Source organism: Amblyraja radiata, chromosome 5, assembly GCF_010909765.2.
Source record: "Amblyraja radiata isolate CabotCenter1 chromosome 5, sAmbRad1.1.pri, whole genome shotgun sequence".
Lineage (NCBI taxonomy): Eukaryota > Metazoa > Chordata > Chondrichthyes > Rajiformes > Rajidae > Amblyraja > Amblyraja radiata.
This window is the reverse complement of record NC_045960.1, coordinates 93,104,103-93,126,152: the sequence shown is the minus strand read 5'-3', so window position 1 is coordinate 93,126,152 and position 22,050 is coordinate 93,104,103. Positions and strand designations below refer to the sequence as shown.

Genomic DNA, 22,050 nt, shown 5'->3' with positions numbered 1-22,050 from the left:
TGGCTATCCCTCAGTACAGCAACATCGAGAACAATGCCAAGTCTATCCCTCATTGCTGGCAGCTGATGGGAAGCGGCTGTAAAGTGGGAAGCGTCTGTAAAAGGGCAGCGCCGCTGTGGGGGGGGGGGGGGGAAGAGTTCCTTTCACAGCGTGTGGGGAGTCTGGCCAGGGGAGGAAAGTAGCTCGGGTGGCTGCGAGCGGCCGCCGGGACCGGACAGCGGATCCAGCTGCCACCTCACCGACTACTGCCGGCCCGCCCGCCAGTCAGCCACGGTGTCCTTCGGCACAGGCGCAACTTTTGGAAGTGGTGGCTACTGTGCGGAAGGCTGGCTGCTCTGTCCCGGGCTCGCTCCCTCTCTCTAGTAGTCCCGGGGCAGGCGACCTGGGAACTGGGAACTGAAGCCAGTCCCAGGGACGCGAAGGATCTGGGAACTGAAGCCAGTCCCGGGGCACGCAGGCGATGTTGCCAACCCCTGGACTAAACCAAACCCTTGATCCTGTCCCGCCATTCTTTTTTCAAAATGTAGCAACTTAAATTGGGGTCGCATCTTCGACGCAGGTACGCCTTCATTGCCGGGAAATATGGGTACTTAAAAGAGCAACCACAGTTCTGGAAAACGGTCTTGTGGACAGATGAGACGAAGATTTACCTATATCAGAGTGATGGGAAGAGCACAGGTTGGAGGATAGAAGGAACTGCCCAAGATCCAAAGCATACCACCTCATCTGTGAAACACAGTGGTGGGGGTGTTATGGTCTGGGCATGTATGGCTGCTGAAGGTACTGGCTCACTTATCTTCATTGATAATACAACTGCTGATGGTAGTAACATATTGAATTCTGAAGTGTATAGACACATCCTATCTGCTCAAGTTCAAACAAATACCTCAAAACTCATTGGCCGGCAGTTCATTCTACAGCAAGACAATGATCCGAAACATTCTGCTGAAGCAACAAAGGAGTTTTTCAAAGCTAAAAAATGGTAAATTCTTGAATGGCCAAGTCAATCACCTGATCTGAACCCAATTGAGTATGCCGAATATGCTGAAGAGAAAACTGAAGGGGACTAGCCCCCAAAACAAGCATAAGCTAAAGATGTCTGCAATACAGGCCTGGCAGAGCATCACCAGAGAAGACACCCAGCAACTGGTGATGTCCATGAATCGCAGACATCAAGCAGTCATTGCATGCAAAGGATATGCAACAAAATACTAAACATGACTACTTTCATTGACATGACATTGCCGTGTCCCAAACAATATGGTGCCCTGAAATGGGGGGACCATGTATACATACAGTTGTAATTTCTACATGGTGAAACCAAAATGTATAAAAAATGGCCTTTATTAAAATCTGACAATGTGCACTTTAACCACATGTGATTTTTTTTCTATTACAAATCTCAAATTGTGGAGTACAGAGGCAAATAAATAAATGATGGGTCTTTGGCCCAAACATTATGGCGGGCACTGGAAGTATGTGGGCTTGGCCCATGTGCTCTTGCTTCGTCCTACATTCAAATCTATGCTAGTATATTATTTGGCCACTATACATTGACTCTAGTGTGGTTCTAGAGTGGTTAGGTAACCAGAAGATCCAGGGAAGCTGATGGGCGTGCAAGAGAAAATAGGTTACAGTAACGTGAATGAGATGATACATTTATGAAAGGGCTCAATGAGCTTGTGTAGATTTGATAGACTGCACGTTTGAAGGTTTGATGGAACCTTCACCGAGGGTCACCACGTCGTAGTGGAGAAGCTTGCAAGTGCCGAAGATCCTGTGAGCTAAAAGTCTGAAGGTATGTTTCTGCAGGGTCACCCATGGCGGGCAGGTTGAGAAGAGGCTCTTAAAGTATGGCCCAAGGAAAAACCTCAACAGTGATGGTGGCTGATGAAGCACCACAATGGCTGAGAAGGCAAAGAAAGGCTATGCCATTACATCCGGGACTGTCTCTGTCAAGGACTGTATGTGGTCTATACACCAGTCTTGTCACGTTAAAAGAAAAATATATTTTTCAATTTATTTTTATGAGAAGCAGTGTACAAAAGTATAAACCGCGGGCATATGACAATACATTTATTGTACAGCTTCAATTTTAATTTTTAGCTAAAGAGAAAGAAGAAAGGAGAAAAAGCGAGAGAGAAAGTGAATGTGCAAGAATAGAACCCTAGACTACCAAATTGGTGTAGCCAAAGAGTGTAGTAAAATAAATAAGAAAAACGTAAAGAAATAAAAAGACAAAAACAGAAATAAAAATAAAAAGTGACGATATACCTGCTTCGTTTCTCTTCCCACCCATCACCCAACCTGTAATTCGATTTAATTCCAAAATTGTGTTGCACCATACTATCCTTGTAATGAATCAATGAATGGTGTCCATATCTTCGAAAACGGCTCTGGTTTTTCTGCTTGGACTAGTCTCATATTTTCAAGATGTAGCGTCTCAGACATGTTTGTAATCCACATTTTAAGAGTAGGGGCAGATGTGTTTTTCCAGAATTTAAGTATTCATTTTTTCGCCGTTATCAGGCCATAATTAAGGAAACGTCTTTGAAATATTGATAGCTCAGGGCAGGCTTCTGATGTTCCACGAATAATCAGTTCCGCGTGGGGGTCCAGTTTTGTTCTTAATGTTTTTGAGAAAATTTCAAAAATTATTTTCCAAAAGTTATGTAGTTTTATGCAAGAGGCGAGGGAATGTGTTATAGTTGCTTCTTGAAGGAGACATTTGTCATAAATAGGAGATACATTTGAAAATATCTTATTCAATTTAGTCTTTGAATAGTAGAGTCTGTGCAGTGTTTTAAATTGAATTAAAGTATGTCTAACATTAATCGAACAGTTGTGTATATATAAAAGATTTTCTCCCCATCTGTCTTTTGGAATTTTTAGGCCTAGTTCCTCTTCCCAGTCTCTTCTTATTGCGTCTAACGATGGGATTTCAATATTTAGAAGGGTGTTATATGAATGATGTTAAATTGTTTGACTCCGAGTTTCTATTCATACATTCGTCTAATATATCTGGCAGCAGAGTTTGGTAGTCATGGGTCTATGTTTTCAAATAGTCTCGAATTTGAAGATATCTGAAATATTGATTACCTTTCAGGTGGTATTTCGACTAATTCCTGAAATGACAGAGAGTTCCCATCTTGTAGAGATCTCCAAGTTTTTTAATTCCTAGTCTTTCCCAATAAGTAAACGTTTATCTATAATAGATGGCTTGAACAAAGGGTTATTAGCTATTGGTGAGAGAAGAGATACATTTCTTAGTTTAAAAGTTGATTTTACTTGTCTCCAGATTCGTAGCGTGCTGTGAATAATCGGATTTTTATCATATAGTGTGTTCTTCAACTTTGTTGGGGAGAGAAGGATCGATCGCGCCTATATTAAAAGGCGAGCAATTCTCTCTCTCCATTATTAACCAGTCTACCTGTTGGCATGAGTTATCCAGCCAGTAAATTACATTTTTAATATCCGTTGCCCAATAATAGTATAAGAAATTGGGGAGAGCCAATCCGCCCATTTCTTTGGGTTTACATAGATGTCGTTTATGAATTCTATGTGTTTTATAATCCCAGATAAAGTTTGTAATCCGAGAATCAAGATTTAAAAAAAAATGTTTAGGTAGGTATTGATTGATTGATTGAAATAAATAGGGAATTTGTGGGAGGAAGATCATTTTTACAGCATTTATTCTGCCTATTAGAGAAATCAGAAGTGTTTTCCAAAATTGAATAAGAGCGTTTAATTTAGTAACTAAAGGCGGGAAGTTTGCGTTGAATAGCGAAGTATATTTTCTGGTTACCTGAACACCCAGATATTTAACTTTTTCCGTAGCAATTCTGAAAGGGAATTTTAATAGATGTGTCGGCTCTTGAGGTTTTATTGCCATAATTTCACTTTTGTTCCAGTTTATTCTATATCCTGAAAAGGAACCGAATTCCTCTATAAGATATATTTGGAATGCTAACTTGGGAATTGGTGATATATAATACATCATCTGCATATAATGATATTTTATTATTTATTTAGTATTATAGCCGTGAATGTTCGGATGTGCTCTTATACTTTCCCCTAGAGGTTCAATCGCAAGGGCAAATAACAGGGGTGATAATGCACATCCCTGTCTATTGCCCCTGGATAGCTGAAATTTAGGAGAGAGTATATAGTTAGTCAGTATTCTGTCAGTCGGCTTATCATATAACAATTTTATCCATGAAATAAAATTTTCTCCCATCTGAAATTTTTGCAGTACTGTGAAAAGATTTTTCCATTCTACTTGGTCAAATGCTTTTTCTGCATCTAATGAAATAATTGATAAGTCTTCTTTAGTTCTGCGTGAGTACATTATGTTAAAAAGGCGTCTCAAATGATTAAACGAGTGTCTCTTGGGTTTCAATCCCGTTTGATCCGAATGTAATTTATTAACGTATTTACTTAATCTTCTTGCCAACGTTTTCGCTAGTATTTTCTGATCTGTATTTAACAGGGCGATTGCTCTGTATGATCCCGGGTCTTCTAGATCTTTATCTATTTTGGGTATAAGTGTGATAGTTGATTCAGCTAGTGTTTGTGTTAATGTCTGTTCTTGAAATGCATATGTATAAAGATTGTATAAACATGGGGAAATTACCTCATAAAATCTTTAATAAAATTCACTACTAAACCAGTTTATAGCGAATGGGCAACTATTTATGGGTGTTGGTTATATGAGTTGGGGAATTGGGTGAAGGTGGAGAGGCAGTTGGAGTTACTAATTCTCCAGGATTGTTCTAGTTAGCAGGAAATCGAAGCAGGAAAATCGTATTTTTCCCATATTTTTGAAATACTCCCTTTTATGTTTTTGAAATAGATCAAAAGGGAGGACTGTTAGAGGAGAGAAACATGGTGAAATTGCCAGGAATATGTTGAATCATAGTTGAGAACCCCAGGGTTTGGGAGGTTAGGGACGGTGTTTTTTGTGTGACTCCCCAGTTGCTGTGTGCTGGACAAAGGTCGAACGCTGACACTGCAAATTGAAACCTTGGTTACGCAACACATATATTAAACTATAACTTCAATTTTGGTGTACGAGAAAAAAAACTTTCACAAACTATGGCATTTTATTTCAAATGGAAGCCTTTCAATTTGCTTACATTTTTTTTACAATAAATTACATAATTTCCAATCTGTTTGGAATCTAATAAATATTATATAACTTTTAATAAGTTCTTTTTAAAGTACATTGAGCTGTCAAACAAAGGTCCTACAGTCATGTACAAGGTCAAAATATTCTGAAACCATTGTCAAAAATTGTTTTTAAGAGCACAAGCTACACAGACCAAACAAATAGGCTTTTCCTACAAAGATCCTGTGTTAATTCAGAGGCAAAGAAAACCCAACAGCTACAAACATAAAACCACCTTGCAGGTCTTGCAAAAGACACACACCCCCGTCAACACTTTTTGATACTTTAAAAAAAAAGATAAAAAGCAACATGCTAACTTTGAATCAAGGTACACCAAAGTTATCATCAAAACAGTGAACAGTCTGTACAGAGACGTGCAGTGCATTAATAGCACTGCTCTTTAAATACAATTCCAAGGGGGTTGGTGGGTGGGGACAGGGTGGATGGTAGGGGAGTGTTCTAAATATACAAAAGGCATTATAAAAAGTAAAGATTCACTGGTAAGTACATGTGTTGGACAAAGACAAGACCTATTGTTACATACAACAACAAAAAACAGGCAGAGGGTATTTTTTGTTTATTCCAGGGCATGGCTGTGAACTGTGTATCTTGATTTCAAATCCTTTGACTCTACCTTAATAATCACAGCAGATCCCAAAGAGAGCAGATAGGCAGCTGCTACATCACCAAGATGTGAACAAAGCCAGGTTTTGGACTGCTTCATTGATGATAAAATAAACATTAGAAACCAAGTATTCATGTCTTCAGAAAAAGAAAAAAAATCCTCTTTTCATTTACAAGGAAAAAAAAACACAAAAATATAACTTGTCATCATTTCCCTAGAATAAATATATCTTTTAGGCTGGCAAGTACAATGTTCACTATACACAGTTCTTTTAAAGATTTTTTTAAACAGTTTTTGTTAGGTATTTTCTTTCATTTTTTGACGAAATGTTCTGTATCAAAATTAAAGAAAAAATATCAATGACTTTATATAAAAATGACAAAATAGGTTTCCTCTCCAACTGAACAGGTCAGGGAAAACTCACAGTAACCTTTCCCCTAGATCGAACCTGTAAACACAAGGCAGTAATCAGGAAGGAATCTCATCCGCATTTTGGTTACACGTTGAAGGCTGATGCCAAAAGCACTATGTTCCACCACTGTCTGCCCGCTGTGATCTTTGAATTACCTGTGCTTGTGTTACACAAAATAATGCAAGCAATTTTCCATTTTGAGTTTTAAAAACCTTAACAGTAAAATTCATTTAAGAAACAGCAAGCTTGTGCAGTAAAAGTGAATCAAATCAACACCAGAGATCGTCACGTGGTCCGGCTTCAATGGGAGTGGAGGATATGGTAAGGTGGGGTGGGGGTGGAGGGGGCTGTAGCAGACAAATCTCGCCAACACTACTTGAACTGGTTAAAATCGGCCCTGTAAAATAGTGTGCTGTGCATGGAATCTTCCAACAAGGAACACACAGAGGCAAACGTCCTTCTTGCAACCGCACTCCCACCCACAAAACAAATAATGGTAGGCCCGTCCATCAACAGTTACAAGATTCCCAGGCAGACTGCAAATGGTTATTGCTCCGACAGAACACTAAATTGTACTTCTACATCTTCATGAAAGTGCACTTAAGTGCTGTTAGTTTTGCTGAGAAGCAGTTTTTCTTGTGGCGTACAGTGCTAGTTGAATTGTTATTTTGCTTTGTATTTTTTCTTTGTGCCTCCATCCAGCGTCTCTTTTAAAAAAAAATATTAATAATAAAAAATAAAATAAAAGTAGCCCCGGGAGCCGTTTAAGTGCACTGTGCGTCGGGAGGTCCTTTCATCACCTACATTCTACCGACAGCCCATTCTGTGATGAGTTGGATACGGACGGGTCGGCCAGCGTTAACATAACGGCTGCTGTGAGAGAACTGGATGAAGGCGAGGAAGAGGAGGATGCCGTCGTCACAGTCGCATTTGCTGCAGATTAGGGAAAACAAAAGACATCCTTGAGCATCTTCCCAAGCAAATTTGTACATAAAGCTGAAATAAAATTACTGCATTTATATATATGAGCAGTTAAAAACCCCCGACATGTCAAAGGACTTTACAGACAAGGACGTTTTTTTGAAGAAGCTATTATTGGTTTGTTACACAGGAAAAATAATGATCAAAGTGTGCCCAGAATTATTGCATAAACACCGAGATGATAAGCCAGATAGTCTGCCTTGGTGATAATTGAGAAACAAACATTACCCAGGACAGTGGAGAGCAGTCTCTGCCTTGTGCTGGCATTTGTATCTACCTGCAGGTAAATGGAGTAGCTGGTAGAGTTGATGCCCTATGGTCCTGACTTGTCCCGGTAGTGTCTGTGGGCGGGGAGATGCATGGTCTCCCTATGACTGTGTGGGTTTCTTCCGGGTGTTTCAGTTCCCCCCCCCAAAGACATGCAGGTTGGTATCTCAATTGGGCATTGTAAATTACCCCTGATCTGTGGCTAAGTAGTAGAATCTGAGGGAGTTGATGGGAATGTGGGGATAATAACAAAAAAATATATGGCTATCAGGATGAGTGGTAGGGTGCAGACTTGGTGGTCTAAGGGCCTGCTTTAGTGCTGTATCCCTCTGACTCCATGAGATGTATCAGATCCCATGGTACAATATGAGAAAAAGCAATGAAGTTCGACCCAGTATCCGAAAACCAACATCAATAAAACATACAAGGAATATTGCAATAACATAATTGCTCTGAAAAGGCTTAACAAACGAGGGACAGATCTAGGCAAATCACCTGGCATTTACCTTGGCATTGAATTCAGACATAGCAAAGTCACTCCCTACCCACTGAACTTTGCAAAATCCACCTCACTCCTCTGGGTTTGTATACTGGGAGTGCTGTGCCCCAGACAAGTCGAGCAACAGCCATCATCATAGAGCCATAGCTTGCAGACAATGTGGCACTCAACCCCTTCAGCGATTCCTAAAAAAGTTTGGCTTAATCAGCAGCACAGATCCATCAGAATGGCTGTACAGGCAAGAGAGTGCAGCTTCGGAAGTAATCAACATTCACTTCAGATTCCACAAAGTCTCGTAGTATTAGATCAAATATGGTCACGGAGCCCTCCTCCTGATTACCACCTACCATATTCCCTCAACCAAGGAATCTGTGCTCTTTCACGTTGAACAACACTCGAAGGGAACACCACCGTCAACAAGGGCACAGAGTGTACCCTTCCAGGCCACTTCATGGCTGACATACCTCTCAATCTACCATTATGTCAGGCCAAGGGCACAATCAGAGTGCAGAGGGCATGCCTGCAGCAGCACTTGATCCACTGGAAAATGAGCAGTCAACCAAATGCAATAGCAACATTGGACTAAGTGCACATGAAACAGCTTGGAATAGGAGGCAAGTAATCCTTCAGCTAATATGATCAAAGCACTGCAGTACTCTCAGATCCAGTCCAGAAAGGAGATAGACAGTTAAATAAATAATGGAGGTCATGAGGTCATAAGTGATAGGAGCAGAATTAGGCCATTCGGCCCAGCAAGTCTACTCCACCATTCAATCATAGCTGAGCTATCTCTGCCTCCTAACCCCATTCTCCTGCCTTCTCCCCATAACCTCTGCTCCCCGTACTAATCAAGAATCTATCTATCTCTGCCTTAAAAATATCCATTGATGGCCTTCACAACCTTCTGTGGCAAAGAATTCCACAGATTCACCACCCTCTGACTAAAGAAATTCTTCCTCATCTCCATCTTAAAGGAACATCCTTTAATTCTGAGGCTATGACCTTCTGTCTTAGACTATCCCACTAGTGGAAACATCCTCTCCACATCCACTCTATCCGTCTTTATCTATTCGGTACATTTCAATGAGGTCCCCCCTCATCCAAACTGCAGCAAAAAAATACACCGTGTTGGAGTAACGCAGCAGATCAGGCAGCATCTCTGGAGGACATGGATATCCTGACCCAGTGTTACTCCAGCACTTTGTGTCTTTTTTTGTAAACCAGCATCTGCAGTTCCTTGTATCCACATTTTATGGCATCTAGCTGTTCATAAATTGGTTGCCACGTTTTCTATACACTACATTTTGACTTCTTTATTTTGGGACATATTGAGGTTGTTAAAGGGTCTATACATTCGCAACTCTTGATTTCCCCCTCTCCCAAATTATGGTGCCAGCCTATTACAATGTGCCTCATTGTAGAACACAGAGACTCGGTTCTCCGCTGATGGATATCCAAAGGGCTTTTTAAATCTCCATTCCCTGCTTCTTTGCTCAGTGTCTGCTTGGACAATAAGATCAGATAGTTATACAGGGACTACCTGCAACATACCCTCCTTTCATTGTCATGACTCTACTTGCAAACACATCTCCATTTGTACAGCAGATTCAATACCCTAATCTGCTTTACCCTACAGGACCATACAAATTGTGAGAGTGTAGGGTACTTCTCAACTTACTATCACGGTCCTTCTTTTTCATGCGCTTTCTTCTTCTGTCAATAGAGGCCACCTCTGATTTTAGGGAGAGGTAATGTCGCCTGATCTCTTGTAGCTTCTCTTGAAGAAATGTGATGCGTTCCACACCATTCATATTCTCAACATCAGCTGAAGACAGAGGCGTTAAAATAATAAATAACATGCATTGGTGTGGTAACAGTGGCAAATAAAATGCAGCCTGGGAAGGTGCAGTGTATCCCCATGTTAGGAGGGGTTGCAGTCCTAGAGAGCAACTAATTGGCTGTTATTTATTTTGGAACATCTTGAGGTTGTTAAAGGAACTGTATATAAGCACAATGTGATTTCCCAATCGCAATTTCCCTTTTTCCCCCCATTGACTCCCATGTTATAAATGAAAATGCCTTCCTATGGGAAGTTTTTCTTTCATTGTCCATTGTCTGTGCTGGAAACAACCTGAAGGTAGTGGAGAGGCAAACTGGGTGGACAAGTGTTTTATTCCTTTGGAAAATAAAGGAGTTCGATGAAAGATTTTATTGAGATATATAAAATTGCTAAGGGCCTATATTGGAGTGAATAGGCAGAATATAATTCCTAGAAGACAGGTACTAGTAACCAGGTGGCAGACTTTAAATTACTGGCAGAAGCATTGGAGTGAAAGATTGGATTTTTTTTCCTGACACAGATTTTTGTCTGAGGTGCCATACCTAGAAGGTTCAAGGACAAGCGTTAGAGAATGCAATTGGGATATAGTGATTTTCTTGTCCCATGGAAAGGTTTACATTACACATGTATGTGGTAATCACTTATTTGAAACATTAGCGATCTTGAACACATCAACAGCAATTTTCATTGATATGGCAGCTATAATGTAACAAATGTTACTGGAACATTAGCCAATCACATTTGGCACCGAGTCACATTAGCAATCTTAACACATTACCTAATGCTTACCTGAAAAGGTGGGGTTTAAAGAGCGAAGATTACCAAGTGCAGGTGTGTAAGCGCAGTTTACGAGACAGATAGTGTACACCAGCTCATAGCGATAAAGGTACGATACTCATCAATAGTAACAGTTTTCACAAGTAAGCTTAGTTGCAGAGATTAGCAACAAATTGTCCAGTGAGGTTGCCTTGAGTAGATGCACGCCAGCAAGAATTATATCCATAGTGACATAGTACATTACAAAGGTATATCTGCCTGGATTTCTAAAACAGAGACTACTTCATGATGGAGCTAAAAGAAGGGAATAAGTTCATGTTGCAAAATTAAGTAAAGGTAGTTCTACTATAATGCATATTTTCATAATGCAAATCGGATATAACACCATTAATGATTTAGGAATCTCCATTTGTATTGTGGTTTGGTTTGGTTTATTATTGTTATTATTAGAGTACCGAGACACAGTGAAAAGCTTTTGTTTGCATGCTATCCAGTCGATTGTGCACTAAATTGGTTGTAACACGATTTCTATTGGGAACTAGAGAACCACTTAAAAGTTACTTTGGAAATTAACAAGCAGAAAAACTGCTGTCTCGATAAAAAGTTATTCGATGGAACATCCTCCGCAGTAATCAGGCAGCATAATCTCTCATGAAATGTTTGTCAGTTTCACCGAGGATGGGCCCTGCAATAGGCGAGTTCAGTATTCCGACTGCGCATGCCCAGGTCATAGGTCACTCGCTATAAACATTCTCAGCAACTGTGGTGCTGCGTTGTGTGCAGGCTTGCGTTTCGTCCGTGGTCGGGGTCTGGCCCGGGTCTCCAGCGCTGCCGGCGCTGTTGAGTTGCTGCTGGGCTATCCCCGTCCCCTCCCGGGTGTCCCGTTCCTGTCTGGGGATGGCCCTGGCGGTCCCGGACTTGGTGGGGGAGGCGTGGCTCCAGCTCGGCTCTGCCCGTCCCGCCGGGTTACCCGACAGCCCTGGACTGTCCCGCCGGGTTGACCGGCAGTCCAGGGGCGACCCGGAGCGGTAGCGGTTCGGCCGCACGTGTGGCGCCGGGAACCTGGGTTCGATTATGGCTGCGGATGAGCCGCGGATCTGTGTGCTCGTAGCTGCTGAGACTGTCTCTCCGTCGGTCCAGTCTCTCCCCGTCTCCCACTTGCATCGGCCCCATCTCTCTCGCTGTTGCACCCCGCTCTCCCGCTACCTGGCACCCCCGTTCCTCAGATTAAATATATTTTTACACATAAAGCATAAATAATGATAAGAATTTATACACAGTTTATAGAGTCAGCGCTTCATTCGCTTTTTTTTTTAATAGTGAGTGACCTTTGACAAATCCCACGATTCCTTGCATTTCTCGGAATACCGAACTCCCTTATTAACAATAATCTCTCTATTGACATTTGTGCAATGATTAAACAATACAGCCTTTAGTAATTTTAGTTTGGAGTATAAATAAAGATAAATTTGCAGCTATTAAAAAGGCCTATGTGTTGAAAATTCTATGGAAAAGTAACTTTGTTATTGTGAGTAAAATTCTCTGGGCCCTGAACCCCGTTGAATATATTTCTGATGAGAAATAACTTAAGGATATTTCATACTCTGCAGATCGATATGGATATGATTACAAAGTTGTTGTACACATCGGTGCCACAAGGAGGAGTCAGTTGTCTAATGGTTTACTTTCCATTAGCCATCACAGCTGATTTGCAGTCTATTCAAAAGACGGGAATTACCTGGGTTCACTGCTGTAATAGTGGAATATTAAAGATCAGACTGAGAAAGGAGGGTAGGAAAGAAGGGTTAAAAGTTTAAATAATACCCCAAACTTGGTCTTTCCACTTTACTATGCAAGAAGAATCTACTTGAATTACTTTACTGTCAGAGACAGACTCACCCATCTGAATACTCCATTTGTATGTTCTGGAAGACCTGCTGCCCTGTTCCTGGGTGGCATTCTTCTCCCCATTCAGAGGAGATTTTCCAAGGGTCAGTACTTTGGTGGCAGATGTACTTCCTGGCAGAGAATTGATTGCCGCTGGTACGACGGAGGAATTGTTCTTCACTTGTACAGATTTGGCAGTATTTTCACCCGCAGACATCTCCTCACTATCACTACTGTTTGCTGTACAGGGAAAGAGAAAAATGCATTTACATACTACCTTTTGTGGTCTCAGGGTACCCAAAGTGCTATTTGTGAAGCACAATACATTTTGCATAACAGGAAATGTAGCCCATAAATTTGAATGAATGAATGAATGTTCATTGGCCAAGTATTCACATACAAGGAATTTGCCTTGGTGCTCTGCCCACAAGTGACAACATGACCTAATGACAGTTAGGAACGATACAATAGACAATAGGTGCCATTCGGCCCTTTGAGCCAGCACCGCCATTCAATGTGATCATGGCTGATCATCCCCAATCAGTACCCCGTTCCTGCCTTCTCCCCATATCCCCTGACTCCACTATCTTTAAGAGCCCTATCTAGCTCTTTCTTGAAAGTATCCAGAGAACCGGCCTCCACCGCCCTCTGAGGCAAAGAATTCCACAGATTCACAACTCTCTGTGAGAAAAATTGTTTCCTCGTCTTTGTTCTAAATGGCTTACCCCTTATTCTTAAACTGTGGCATCTGGTTCTGGACTCCCCCAACATCGGGAACATAATTCCTGCCTCGAGCATGTCCAAACCCTTAACAATCTTATATGTTTCAATAAGATGCCCTCTCATCCTTCTAAACTCCAGAGCGTACAAGCCCAGCCGCTCCATTCTCTCAGCATATGACAGTCCCGCTGCACTCCCTCAATAGCAAGAATGTCCTTCCTCTAATTAGACCAAAACTGCACACAATACTCCAGGTGTGGTCTCACTAGTGCCCTGTACAACTGCAGAAGGACCTCTTTGCTCCTATACTCGACTTCTCTTGTTATAAAGGCCAACATGCCATTCGCTGTCTTCACTGCCTGCTGTACCTGCACGTTTACTTTTGTAGACTGATGAACAAGGACCCCCAGATCCCGTTGTACTTCCCCTTTTCCCAACTTGATGCCATTTAGATAGTAATCTGCCTTCCTGATTTTGATACCAAAGTGGATAACCTCACATTTATCCACATTAAACTTCATCTGCCATGCATCTGCCCACTCCCCCAACTTGTCCAAGTCACCCTGCATTCTCAAAGCATCCTCCTCACAGTTCACACTGCCACCCAGCTTTGTGTCATCTGCAAATGTGCTAATGTTACTTTGAATCCCTTCATCCAAATCATTGATGTATATGGAAGAAGATACATGAAATATTAAACATTAATAATAAAACATTATTGATTAAACATGTGAATTAAATAAAATACCAGAACGAAAGGAGTCTACAGATTTTTGTTTATTGAGTAGAGCAACTACTCGTGGAAAAAAAGCTGTTTTTATGTCTGGCTGTGGCAGCTTTGACAGTCCAGAGCCGCCTTCCAGAGGGAAGTGATTCAAAGAGTTTGTGGCCAGGGTGAGAGGGGTCAGAGATGATCTTACCCACTCGCTTCCTGGCCCTTGCAGTGTAGGGCATAATAAACTCCAATAAAGTGACAAGATAAATCACTGGATGATCTTTCCATAAACCGATGTTGATAGAAGGATAAATACTTGCCAGGTAACAAGGCTCTTGCTGAATTAGTGACTTAGGATTCTTTGCAAAAACCTGTGAGGGCAGGTAGGGTCTCAGTACTTACCGGACCAGCAGGTCCAGGTACAGCTTCTTCCCTGCGGCTGTTACATTGCTCAACACTGTACCTCGGTGATTGCCAATCACCCCCCCCCCCCCCCCTCCCCGACACTCCTTCCACCAGGAAAAAAATAATTGCACTACTAAGACTGTATGCACATAAATATATTTATTTATTGCTCATATTCTATGTCGCTCTTCTAGGGAGATGCTAACTGCATTCCGTTGTCTCTGTACTGTACACTGCACAATGACAATAAAGTTTGAATCTGAATCTGAATCTGAAATCTTCGGCCCACCAAGAGGCCGGAAACCAGAGGCAGCTTCGTGGATACCACAGGAAAAACGTGAATGTACTCAAGAGTACAGTAGAGATTTACCAGAATGGTTTTAGGGGTGAAAGATTTCAGCCACAAGGTTAGATGAGGTTATGCCTCTTGGAGTGAAACGTTGAGAGATGTTGTACATATCACGTGGGATTTAGATAGGTAAATAGAAAGTAGCTACTCTTATTCAAGGGAATATGTTTCAGATTTAAAGTGATAGGCAAGGGATACAGAAGGTATGCAAAGAAAAAGCATTTTCTTCTGCACATATAGGATTTACACCTGCAAGGGTTAACAGAGGCATTCAAAAGTAAATTGGATAGACCATTGATGGAATACAATTTGGACCTCCATCGAAAAGAAGCAGGAGGGCGATTGAATTGCTATACAATGTGCTGGCATATGCTCAATATACCTCTGTGCGCTTATATGATTTAAGGTTTGTTGAATTAGCCTGGACTTTGCTGCAATCCAAGATCTTGTTCCACTATTAAATTGATGGTAAAAAACATTAAAGAGAGTGTGGGGAAACAGCAAGCTCCCAGGGTCAGGCCAGGAGATTGGTATCAATTGATCTGATTTTTTTAAAGAACTGGTATGGGAGCAGTTAGGAAATTGTGTGGTCTATTAAATGTGGTAGAAAAGTAAATAAAACTATTCACATTACATCCTAAGATGGTTTAAACCTCCTCCAATCAAACTAAAACAAAACAAGTAGCAATAATATAGACAAAGTCAGAAATCATGTTTACCGAAATAAATTATAGGAAGAATAAATAATTCCAGCAAGTCTCTCCTCTTATTGTTGTCCATCCTATACTATGGATAGAGTGAAGGAATATGTTCTGAGCGCAGACAAAACTGGCAGTAAGCCACCAAATAAATGGTTCTGATTATTCATTCACAAAATGTGTAACTTTCTGGCAAGGCTGACACATACTGCATTCTGAAAGGGAATTGTGTTTGACAAATCTACAGATGTTTTTTTTGAGGATGTAACTGGAGGAATAAGATAAAGGAAAATCAATGGACATGCTGTACTTAGATTTTCAGGAAGGTGATAAAATCCCACATAGAAGATTATTGTGTAAAACAAAACAAAAAACCCATTGTATTGGATGAATACTATTTGGATGTACTGTTTCTTAAACGTTGGGATAGACCCAGCCTCAACTACCCCCTCTGGCAGCTTGTTCCATACACCCACCATCCTTTGTGTGAAAAAGTTACCCCTCAGATTCCTATTAAGTCTTTTCCCCTTCACCATAAACCTATGTCCTCTGGTCCACAATTCACCTACTCTGGGCAAGAAACTGTGTATCTAATCTGAAATGAAATCTGAAATGAAATAGAGTGTGATGGAGAAAGTAGCAGCGTAAAGGGCCTGTCCCACTTTCCCGAGTTTTTTATCGGGCTGGAAAAAACGTCCCGACTTACCTGATGCCCCGAGTACCTACGGCTGGCATAACGAGCCGCTACGATATATCTACGGACTCCTACGGCCTCGCTACGGACATTCTCCGAGTTTGAATCAAGGGGAAAACTCGGGAGAATTCCTGAGTAACTCGGGAAAGAGGGACAGGCCCTTAACTGATCCAAGAAATGAATTGAAAATTGTCAACTTGAAACATTAACTCAATTTCTCTCCCTCAGATGATGTCTGAACTGCTGGACATTTCCAGCATTGTTTCATTGAATACTTCCATTGTTTTTCTGTATTTTCTTCTTGAGTGAGCATGCTCATAGTCAGAAGAAAACACACACAATGTTTTTATAAAAGTAGTAACAATTAGATATCCTCACCAGTTTGACTTTTCTTTTTATTGTTGATCCCTGATCGTTTGTGGCTGCGTTTTTGCTTCTTCGTTGAACTTCCTCCCTGAGCATCTTTTGGCCGTTTATGACCAGATGCAACTGGAACAAAATGAAAACACAAGCAAAATTAGAGCCCATGTCTGAAGAATTGAAAATCAAACAAGGATGGGCAAAATCACTCTGATTCTTAATGCCCAATATAAATGCCGACGTTATTAAATCTTCTCTACCATACTTCAATATGGACAAAAATGATTGGCAAATGTAATAGTTTTACAATGAAACTACAGACTGCAACACTCTGATTTAATCGCATTACATTAATGGACCATCTGTTTTCATGTGTCTAACACGAGCATTTTACATTCAAACATCAGAAGGCTTGACATTTCACAACAACGCTATGCAGCCAGATTGGATCAGAATGGGATTAGCTGTACCAGAGAATGTACACAAGAGGGCACCTTTGTCAACTGCGTAAAATAAACAACACAATCAAGACATGCAACTCAATGGCGAGGAGTCAGTGTTTTTGTTGTAAGTGAGCTTCCTCCCACCATCGTAAGAGACCCTCTTCATTTCTTCTTTGCAGTCTTTGCAAGTTTATTTTCTGCATGAAGGATGCACTCGGCAAGACGTAGCATCTTCAGAGCACAGCAAGGAACCATCAACTTCAACCAACAGCTATGAGATTATGCAGTAAGTACAAAGCAGGAATAATAAATAAAAACCTCGGAAACTGGAAATCTGAAATAAAAACAGAAATTGCTGTGGACACAGAGTGAACAGAGAAACAACGTTGCTGCATCGGTTGGTTCAGTCTCATCATAACTAACAGATGTTGAAAGATTCAGGAGTTTTTAAAAGATACTATGGAACTGTTGAAAAGAATGACTGGGAAAGAGCAAACGTGAATTGATTGGAGCACAGGAATGATTGAACAAAGGGGAGGGTAGCACTTGGAAAAAGGGATGGACATGCTGCAAGGAAACAAAAAGAGTAGAGAAACTGTAAATTGTAAATGGCTACAACTATATGTAGAGGGAAATAAGCATAAAAATCTGGAGAAATCTGCCATGACTTAGGATAATGGATCTAAGAGGTAACAGAGTCCCAGTGTAAAAACAGCCCACCAGTCATGTGAGTTGAGCCATTCTTACGAGCTTCGATTATAGGAAAAGGCAGGTACATTCAATGCATGAACTGCATTTAAGTTTTCATTTTAAAATCTCAAACCTTCACTTCTGTCTGCTTTTTCCCCCGAACCCAGGCATTCCAAGCTTGCTGTTTTGATCCACAATTCGGCAGTGAGACAGAACTTGCTTATATAAAGCAGCTTATCATATCCTCAGGACGTCTCAAAGTGCCTCACAGCTGATGGATTACTTTTGAAATGTTGTCACTGTGGTAATGCAGGGAACGCAGCAAGATCCCACACACTGCAAACAAAATGAATGGTCAGATGATATGCTCCAGCCATGCTGCCCGAGGGATAAATGTTGACCTGATCATTGGGGAGATTCTCCCCTGTCCTTTCATAGTGCCGGAGATTTTGCTAATCACCTGAGTAGAGCAGACAGGGCCTCGACTGAATATCTCAAATGAAAGATAGTACCTCTGACAACACAGCACTTCCCCAGCTTTGGCATTTGGCTGTATTTTTATTTTATTGCAAATGACATTGGAATATCCTGAGGTCATGAGAGGTGCTACAACAATGAATGTCTTTCTTGCATTGCTATTTGAATTTGAAATGTAGATCCCACATTTATCATAATTAAACCCTATTATGCTAGTTGTCATGGGCCTGATAATGGCTTAAACAGTTTGATACTGCGAGGCTGCAAAGGGAGAAATGCAAAAGCTAGGAATTTTGGTGGAGTTCCAGTAAATATTCCTGTAAATATGATGAAATGATTCAGTAAAACTCTTGTCGCAGTGTGATGAAGGGTTCCGACCCAAAGTGTCGCCTATTCATTCCCTCCCCAGAGGATGCCTGACTCGCTGAGTTCCTTGCAGCATTTTGTGTTTTGCACAGTCAATCTTCTCTTGGGACGTGTAGAAAAAAACGGAATTTCTCAATTAAGAGCAATCATGGACTCATAAATCCCCCAGCATCTGCTGAAAGAAAGCTTTCTGCACAACAATTGAATAATGATTTTGATAAGAATTGATCAATACCTTATGAGCGTTTATAAGGTGGCATTATGCTCACTGTCTTTACTATGCAGAATCTCTGTATTATTATGAGTAGTACAGAATACTGTTAGAGTGGAAATGAACCAATAAAGTAAAATTTATACCATGCCTTCATTAAAAATACTTTGTGCTTCAAAGTCATTGTACTGTAATCACTGCTGGAAGGTAAGAGACAAGGTAACTAACTGGTTTAGAGCTAGATCTGATCACTACATGAAAATGCCCGTTCTGAGTGAGTGGTGGAAATGACAGTTTTCAAAAACAATCAATCCAAGTTTCACATTCCCTCCCAGATGTCATGGCCAATACTTTGAAGAGAAGTAAGATTCTCAAGTCAAGTTGAGTTTATTTTCATATATAAGCATATGCACAGTGAAGTACAGGTACAATGAAAATATTGCTTGCAACAGCACCATATAGACACGGGCAAACAAAAACATATATTAAACATCAATTATACAGAATTTCTGCAAGACAATAGAAGTGAAAGATTGCAAGAAACAAGATATCAGTGTGCAAAATGATTAGAAAAATATGTCCATGTTAATGCAAGAGGAGTTCCATCTTGTTCTGTTGCGGAGATGTGTCCTCACCAATATACATGAACAAATAAATCCTCAAACAAATTACTGGGACACTGTCGAATGTGCAGCTTTGCTATATGCAACTTGGTGATCTCAACAGTGAATACATGAAATAAGTATTTCACTGATGCATCATTTGGACCAGCCTGAGGAGATTATATTGTACTATATAATAGCAAGACAAACTGCATTTTTCTGTTTTTTACCATGCTAGTACCACAATATACTGCATGGGACATTGGCAGTTAATCATTAAAACAACAAGAAAGTTCAGTTCACAAATTAAAATAAATCTACCTGCACATATTCTTCCTACAATTTAAGCTTTTTATTTAAGCTGAAGATTGTTATTTATTAGGCTGGCAGTCCTCACATGAATGGAATCATCACATTTCCATACTGCAACAGTGACTACAACTTAAGTGATTCAGTGAGTGCAAACCATTTGAGATAGAAACATAGAAAATAAGTGCAGGAGTAGGCCATTCGGCCCTTCGAGCCAGCACCGCCATTCAATATGATCATGGGTGATCAGAATCAGAATCAGAATGCTTTATTGTCATTGCATGTGTCACATACAACGAGATTACTGTGTCTCTCCATTTAAAAGAACTTCAAACATTCACATACTCATACGTTTTACACTCCCTCCCTCCCCAAACCCACCCATGGATTCACATTTACATAAATTAACACTGTCTCCCACCCCCCCTCCTTCCCCATAACCCGCTCCCGAGACAGAGTTCAGTTCCAAGATTGCTGATGGGTAAAAGCTGTTCTTGAGTCTGGCAGTGCGTGACTTTAGCGACCTGTACCTTTTTCCTGAGGGCAGCAGTGTGAAAAGGTGGTGACAAGGATGTGTAATGTCTTTCACGATATTACAGGTCCTGCTGCGGCATCTGGAGTGGTAAATGTCCTCCAGAGGGGGCATGGGGAGTCCAATGATACCCTGGGCAGTTTTTATCACCCTCTGGAGAGCTGCTCTGTCAGCTGCTGAACAGTTCCCAAACCAGGCAGTTATGCAATAAGTCAGTATGCTTTCTACCGAACAGCGGTAGAAAGACTCCAGCAGTTTAGCAGACAGATGGGCCTTCCTCAGTGTTCTGAGGAAGTAAAGTCTCGCGCCTTTTTTACAACTATAGCAGAGTTCATAGACCATTTAAGATCCTCACTGATGTTGATCCCCAGAAATTTAAAACTAGGCACCCTCTCCACCTCCTCGCCCCCCATCTCCAGTGGCCTGAGCTCCGCTCTATGTCGCCTGAAATCAGTGATGATCTCCTTTGTCTTTTTAGTGTTCAGAGAGAGATTGTTGTGAGCACTCCACAATCATCCAAAATCAGTACCCCATTCTTGCTTGCTCCCCATATCCCTTGATTCTGTTCTGAAGAAGGGTTTCGGCCCAAAACGTCGCCTATTTCCTTCGCTCCATAGATGCTGCTGCACCCGCTGAGTTTCCCCAGCAATTTTGTGTACCTTCCCTTGATTCTGTTAGCTGTTTAGATGTTTTGAAAAAGGGAAAGGGAAAGCACAATAAAAACCCGTCTTCTGTTTGTTATCATTGACATTCACCATTATTAACAGTGTCATTCTACTGAAATTCAAATTTGCAGCAAATAATTGGACTCCTAATGCAACATATTGCACATGTTGGAAATCTAAAATATGACAGAAACTATTAGAAAGATTCAAAAGATCTCATAGCATCCAAGGAAAGAGAAACAGAGTTAATGCTACCAGTTGATGACCTAAATTCTGTTTTTTGGCTCCATAGATGCTGCCTGACCTGCTGGGTGTTTTCAGCAATTGTTGTGTCACCTGAACCCCATTAAATTGGCTTCAGCACACAAATCTGAACACAAGCAGGTTTTAAGATGATTACTATCCCTGGTCAGTTATGGAGGCTTAAAGGTAAAAGTTGATTAAAATGGCATTCAAACAGGAGCAGGCCATTCAGCACTAGCCGCAGTCCCATCCTGAAGATCGTTGCTGTACACATTCCATTTCAACACCATCTTTTTCGCCTCTATCTCATTATACCCATTTCACAATAACTCCTGGCACCAGGAGATGAGGGAGCTGTTCCAGAGTTCAATCTCTTCACCCTTCCTGTGAATTTTTGTCAATTTTTTGCACGTATCTATGACACTTGAATTTTCCTTTTACATGGACTAATCTCCCCGCCCACCATCTCTGATAGCATGCTGCACAAGTTCAAAGTGATGACGTTTATTTGCTATGTTTCTCCTGTTCATTGAATGTCTTATTGTCTTTTTCTAAATCAATGCCTGCATCTGCATGATTTCCAGTGCTGCCAACTTGTATACATTGCGGGTACAAGCCAATTTAGACATTCAAGCCCAAAGTCTGGGCTATTAGTGTTTGTGCTACTCTGTAAAAATGCTGCATTGTCCAAGAAACAGTTTATTTCGGCTTCTCCCGTCTCAGATGAATATAAATTATTTCACAGCCACTATTCTGATGAAGGGCCGAGGAGCTTACATAGAAACATAGAAAATAGGTGCAGGAGTAGGCCATTCGGCCCTTCGAGCCTGCACCGCCATTCAATATGATCATGGCTGATCATCCAACTCAGTAGCCACAAGGGCCATATCTAACTCCCTCTTAAATATAGCCAATGAACTGGCCTCAACTACCTTCTGTGGCAGAGAATTCCAGAGATTCACCACTCTCTGTGTGAAAAATGTTTTCCTCATCTCGGTCCTAAAAGATTTCGCCATTATCCTTAAACTGTGACCCCTTGTTCTGGACTTCCCCAACATCGGGAACAATCTTCCTGCATCCTGTCCAACCCCTTAAGAATTTTGTAAGTTTCTATAA

General features: G+C 41.0%; 1 protein-coding gene across 3 annotated transcripts in view; it reads right to left on the bottom strand.

Moving 5' to 3' along the window:
• Nucleotides 1-5,081: 5,081 nt before the first annotated feature.
• arid4b (AT-rich interaction domain 4B) overlaps nt 5,082-22,050 on the bottom strand; it is a 140,937-nt gene continuing 123,968 nt past the window's right edge. For all 3 annotated transcript variants that reach the window (XM_033021779.1, XM_033021780.1, XM_033021782.1), the window contains 4 exons: nt 16,415-16,525; nt 12,468-12,695; nt 9,630-9,776; nt 5,082-7,137 (listed from right to left, as the gene is read on the bottom strand). In XM_033021779.1, the coding sequence (XP_032877670.1) occupies nt 7,001-7,137; nt 9,630-9,776; nt 12,468-12,695; nt 16,415-16,525 (623 nt within the window). In that variant the 3' untranslated portion in view covers nt 5,082-7,000. The remainder of the gene's footprint in view (nt 7,138-9,629; nt 9,777-12,467; nt 12,696-16,414; nt 16,526-22,050) is intronic.